At 50.5% G+C, this 6124-nt stretch overlaps 1 protein-coding gene across 1 annotated transcript in view; it reads right to left on the bottom strand.

Moving 5' to 3' along the window:
- The window catches only part of LOC120932941 (patatin-like phospholipase domain-containing protein 2), a 31661-nt gene extending 28093 nt beyond the window's left edge, over nt 1-3568 (bottom strand). Inside the window, exon 1 of the mRNA XM_040345820.1 lies at nt 3287-3568. Within this exon, the coding sequence (XP_040201754.1) occupies nt 3287-3473 (187 nt within the window). The 5' untranslated portion in view covers nt 3474-3568. The remainder of the gene's footprint in view (nt 1-3286) is intronic.
- Nucleotides 3569-6124: the final 2556 nt, after the last annotated feature.

The raw sequence follows: 6124 nt of genomic DNA on the forward strand, positions 1-6124 counted from the left end.
GTGGCACCTCCGGGATACAGAAAGGGCCCCCCCCCATGTCTGTGTGGCACCTCCGGGATACAGAAAGAGCCCCCCCGTCTGTATGGCACCTCCAGGATACAGAAAGGACCCCCCCCCCCATGTCTGTGTGGCACCTCCGGGATACAGAAAGGCCCCCCCCCCCCCATGTCTGTGTGGCACCTCCGGGATACAGAAAGGGCCCCCCCCCCATGTCTGTATGGCACCTCCAGGATACAGACATGGGGGGTATCTCGGAAGTGCCACACAGACGTAGGGAGGGGGGGACCTTTCTGTATCGCAGAGGTGCCATACAGAACTGGGGGGGGGGGGCTTTCGCTATGGCACCACCAGGATACAGAACACCCCCTCCGTCAGTAGGGCACCTTTCGTATAAAGGATAAGGGCACCATCCTAGCACCTCTACTACAGGAGAGGGCATCGTCAGTAGGGCACCTTTTGTATACAGGATAAGGGCACCATCCTAGCACCTCTACTACAGGAGAGGGCATCGTCAGTAGGGCACATTTTGTATACAGGATAAGGGCACCATCCTAGCACCACTACTACAGGAGGGGGCACCGTCAGTAGGGCACCTTTTGTATACAGGATATGGGCACCATCCTAGCACCTCTACTACAGGAAGGGGCACCGTCTGTATGGTACCCCTAGTATACAGGGGGGGTACTCTCCACTATACATGAAGGGGGTAACTAGGACTTCAGCAGGGGCAAACACTGCCTACAGAGAGAATATGCTCTACTTGTGGACTACTGTCAACTAAAAAAAAAAGGGGGGGGGTAGGTGTACTGTCCATTATACAAAAGGGGTTGGTGGTTGTTCATTAAACAAAACAGGAAGACTGTCCACTGTATTGAAGGGGGTGCACTGTCCCTAGCTGGAAGGATACTCTCTCCAGCATGAAGGGTACTCTCCATTACACAGGATGGTGCACAGTCTGTATGGGACCATTACAAGCAGAGATTCTGAATTGTATATAGAAGGATGTACATTTAGGGTGGCTGGGGGGGGGGGGGGGACACAGTCTGCATGTCATATCCAGTATGTGGGACACAGCATGAGCTAGTATTGGGGGGGGCATTGCCTACATGTCAACTCTAGCATCAGGGGGCACGGTCTGCATGTCAGATCCAGCGTGGGGGGGGGGGGACTGTCTGTCAGATCCAGTATGGGGGAGACACAGCATGCATGAGCTAGTATTGGGGGGGGGCATTGCCTTCATGTCAGCACTAGTATTGGGGGGGGGGCACTGTCTGCAGTATGGGGGACACAGCCTGCATGATCTAGTATTGGGGGGGCAAATTGCTTACAGGTCAGCTCTAGTATTAGGGGGCACTGTCTGTGTCAGATCCAGTATTAGGGGGGCAGCATTCATGAGCTAGTATTGGGGGGGCATTGCCTTCATGTCAGCTCTAGTATTGGGGGGCACAGTCTCCAGTATGGGGGAGACAGCCTGCATGATCTAGTATTGGGTGGGGGCTCTGTCTGTAGGTCAGATCCAGTAGGGGGGACACCCACAACCTGCATGATCTAGTATTGGGGGGGGGGGGGCACAGTCTGTAGATCAGATCCAGTATGGGGGGGGGGGCTGTGGGTCAGATCCAGTATGGGTGACATACAACCTGTATGATCTTCTAGTATGGAGGGGGGGGGGGGGCACTGTCTGTAGGTCAGATCCAGTAGGGGGGACACACACAACCTGCATGATCTAGTATTGGGTGGGGGCTCTGTCTGTAGGTCAGTTTCAGTAGGGCACACACACAACCTGCATGATCTAGTATTGGGGGGGGGGGGCACAGTCTGTAGATCAGATCCAGTATGGGGGGGGGGCTGTGGGTCAGATCCAGTATGGGTGACATACAACCTGTATGATCTTCTAGTATGGGGGGGGGCACTGTCTGTAGGTCAGATCCAGTAGGGGGACACACACAACCTGCATGATCTAGTATTGGGGGGGGGGGCACAGTCTGTAGATCAGATCCAGTATGGGGGGGGGGGGGCTGTGGGTCAGATCCAGTATGGGTGACATACAACCTGTATGATCTTCTAGTATGGAGGGGGGGGCACTGTCTGTAGGTCAGATCCAGTAGGGGGGACACACACAACCTGCATGATCTAGTATTGGGTGGGGGCTCTGTCTGTAGGTCAGTTTCAGTAGGGCACACACACACACACACACCCTGCATGATCTAGTATTGGGGGGGGGGCACAGTCTGTAGATCAGATCCAGTATGGGGGGGGCTGTGGGTCAGATCCAGTATGGGTGACATACAACCTGTATGATCTTCTAGTATGGGGGGGGGGGGGCACTGTCTGTAGGTCAGATCCAGTAGGGGACACACACACACAACCTGCATGATCTAGTATTGGGGGGGGGGGGGGGCACAGTCTGTAGATCAGATCCAGTATGGGGGGGGGGTTGTGGGTCAGATCCAGTATGGGTGACATACAACCTGTATGATCTTCTAGTATGGGGGGGGGGGCACTGTCTGTAGGTCAGATCCAGTAGGGGACACACACACACAGCCTGCATGATCTAGTATTGGGGGGGGGGGGGGGCACAGTCTGTAGATCAGATCCAGTATGGGGGGGGGGGGGCTGTGGGTCAGATCCAGTATGGGTGACATACAACCTGTATGATCTTCTAGTATGGGGGGGGGGGCACTGTCTGTAGGTCAGATCCAGTAGGGGACACACACACACACAGCCTGCATGATCTAGTATTGGGGGGGGGGGGGGGCACAGTCTGTAGATCAGATCCAGTATGGGGGGGGGGGGCTGTGGGTCAGATCCAGTATGGGTGACATACAACCTGTATGATCTTCTAGTATGGGGGGGGGGGGGGCACTGTCTGTAGGTCAGATCCAGTAGGGGACACACACACACAGCCTGCATGATCTAGTATTGGGGGGGGGGGGGCACAGTCTGTAGATCAGATCCAGTATGGGGGGGGGGGGCTGTGGGTCAGATCCAGTATGGGTGACATACAACCTGTATGATCTTCTAGTATGGGGGGGGGGGCACTGTCTGTAGGTCAGATCCAGTAGGGGACACACACACACACAGCCTGCATGATCTAGTATTGGGGGGGGGGCACAGTCTGTAGATCAGATCCAGTATGGGGGGGGGGGGGGCTGTGGGTCAGATCCAGTATGGATGACATACAACCTGTATGATCTTCTAGTATGGGGGGGGGGGGGGGGCACTGTCTGGCACCACTAGAGCACACAGTACTACCTCCCTCTCTCTGTCTCTCCATAGGACTCACCCAGGCAGCACTGGCACACCAGGGCGGCAGCATTGAGAGCCCCGGCGGACGCCCCATAGATCTTGGTGGCCTCGGTGATGAGATAGGGCGCTCTCTCCTGCAGGCAGCTGGACACCCCGACATGGTAGACCCCGAGGAAGCCGCAGCCGGCGAAGGACAGGTTCCATCCCCTCTCCCGATCGAACATGATGTCTGTACACGGCACACACAGCTCCGATCAATGGGATGACATTACTAGGAAGAGCCGTCCGCTCCGATCGTTCAATATTTAAAGGACCGGACACAGAGACAACCGAGCCCCGCCCCCTGGAGGCGTTACATTGAGAGGCAGCAGCAAATCAGAGCACCGAACAGGAGACCGGCCCCCTGCCCTGCGCGTAAGGATCCTCCGAGTGACGTCACCCAGCGCTGGTCTGGAAGGAGAGCATTAGAGGGATGACGTAATGCAGGCTGGAGTTATCATTCAGGGAGCTTATGCCACAGAATCAGACTTACCTAATAATGATCAATCCAATTACATCACAGACAGTGCACAGTATTGGGATCATATATTTCAAATATTTCCATTGATCCCCCATATATTCCCAGTCACAGTGTGATCATAGATGACCCCACATAGGAGACCCCCCACCCTGCACAGCCAATCACCACACACTCCCAGAGTCACACAACAGTCCACTACTTTGTGTTTATTGAGGGGATAAAACTTGGATGGGGGTGAGGAGTATTATGGGATGCCCAGTCTTTATACAGTCTATATACACAGGCCTGGTGCCAGGATCTTTGGGTACATAGGCAAAGGTGCATTTTGGTGCCCCCACCATCCTTCAAACCCTCCGACCTCAGACAGCAGCTCTGCCAGAAGGACTAAAAAAACAAAGAAAAAACATCCATCATATAAGTGTGAACCACAATAAAGTGCAATGTGATAGATAGCAAGAATAATTAGTACATGTACATTCCGAAGTGCCAGTGCAATAAATAATATGCATAAAACATACAGTTCATATAAAAAGTCCAATAAAATTGTGTCATGATAACACAGAGAACACACCATCTGCTTACCAAATATATATATATATATATATATATATATATATATATATATATATATATATATATATATAATATAGAGACATCTTTCATGCGGAGTGATTTGGTGACTAAGGCTCCATGCACACTGTTCTGACTCCGATTGTTGTGATAGCGATATATCCCTTGCTGAGACCTCTATGCCTGGCCTGTATAAGCAGATATACTCACTGCGGACAATCCTTGTCAGACAGCTGAACTCGTCAATACCGATTCATTCAAAAGAGGTGTTTATTCCTTAACTTCAGAGGTTACAGCAGATAACAGGAACAGCAGATGAATGGTGATAGTATTGTGCGGTCAAAAGATGATGCCTTTCCTACCTTGGGCAGAGTACATGAGTGTCCTTCTACATGTGGCTTGCTGGCTGAAGAGATGACACAGGAAGTACTCCACACAGGAAGCAGGGAGGGGCATACATACAGTGAAAATATGTGGTAACTCAAAGAATCACATAAACATGTGCATTGCAACAAAGGCCACTAGATGGCAGCATAGGATAACACATAGATTTAGCTATGAGAAAATAGTAGGCAAACCACACTATATAGACTCTAATCTATATAACAATGCTAATATTAACTGAGGCTATGCATCTCATATTATATGCCCCTATTGGGGCAGCACACTCCCCGTCTGGCATGATAATGCCACTATTTACATAATACAACGGTAGTTATGCAAATAAACAACAGCGCAATTTGCTTGATGTCTTGAAAACCTGAAAGACATAATGGAGAACATGCATATAATGCAACAACATCTATAATATAAGGCTTCAAGTTGTGACAACTAAAGTTCCAGATACTTCCTTCTCGAAGTCACAGGTAGGATCCAACAGCATACCCAAGTAAGTTCAGTCTCCAAATGGCAAGAGCAAAATGAGTTCCGTGATAGGTCTGATGAAAGTCTTTACAGTCCCTATAATCCAAAGGCCTGCAACTCTTATGCTCCCTCTGTGAAGTGTCTACCTTGGTGTTTCACCCTTTCATGGTAGTGCCGTATGAGCAAAGTGGTGATGTGATGGCGAGCAGGTATAATGAGAGGATTCTGTTCTTGCTCACTGAACTTAGCCTTGTTTAGGCGTCCACCAACCCTTAACGTGCCATCATTGTCAATGAATGGGTTCAGGTTAGCAATTGGACTGTTTTTTGGAATGTCCCCCTTGTCACGGATACGTCTGATTTCTGAGCCAAAGACATCCTGTTGTACACTGCGTATTATGATCAGTTCAGCTTCAGCAATGTCTTTTGCAGAAAGAAGCTTTTGGCACATGTGCCAACCTTGACAGTGAGCATCTGTGAGCTTCGTGTGAAAGCAGTGTGCAATATGAACTAACCTTGCGGTGGTGCGTACCAGCCTTGTCCACTTGGAGAAACGTTCAAAGCGTTGACAGCCCAAGGCACATCTTTGTTCAGTTCTGGTGACAAGGGTTTTAACTTCAGGACGAACCTCTGGATCTTTGTCGGGTTCTAGAAGACTGAAGACGTCAGCCGTGGTTTCTTCTGGATCAGCCAACAAGAATTCAGGACCTGTTAACCAAGAAGAATTTACGAAGGCACTCGCAGACGCTGGCCTGGTGCCATGATCTGCAGGATTAATTTCAGATGGAACATAATGCCATTGTTCAGGTTTAGATGATTTTCTTATTCTTTCTACACGGTTGCTGACATAGACATAGAAACGTTTAGTCTGGTTGTATATGTAGCCCAGAACAACCTTGCTGTCTGTGTAGAATTTGATGTC

Source organism: Rana temporaria, chromosome 3 (assembly GCF_905171775.1).
Source record: "Rana temporaria chromosome 3, aRanTem1.1, whole genome shotgun sequence".
Lineage (NCBI taxonomy): Eukaryota > Metazoa > Chordata > Amphibia > Anura > Ranidae > Rana > Rana temporaria.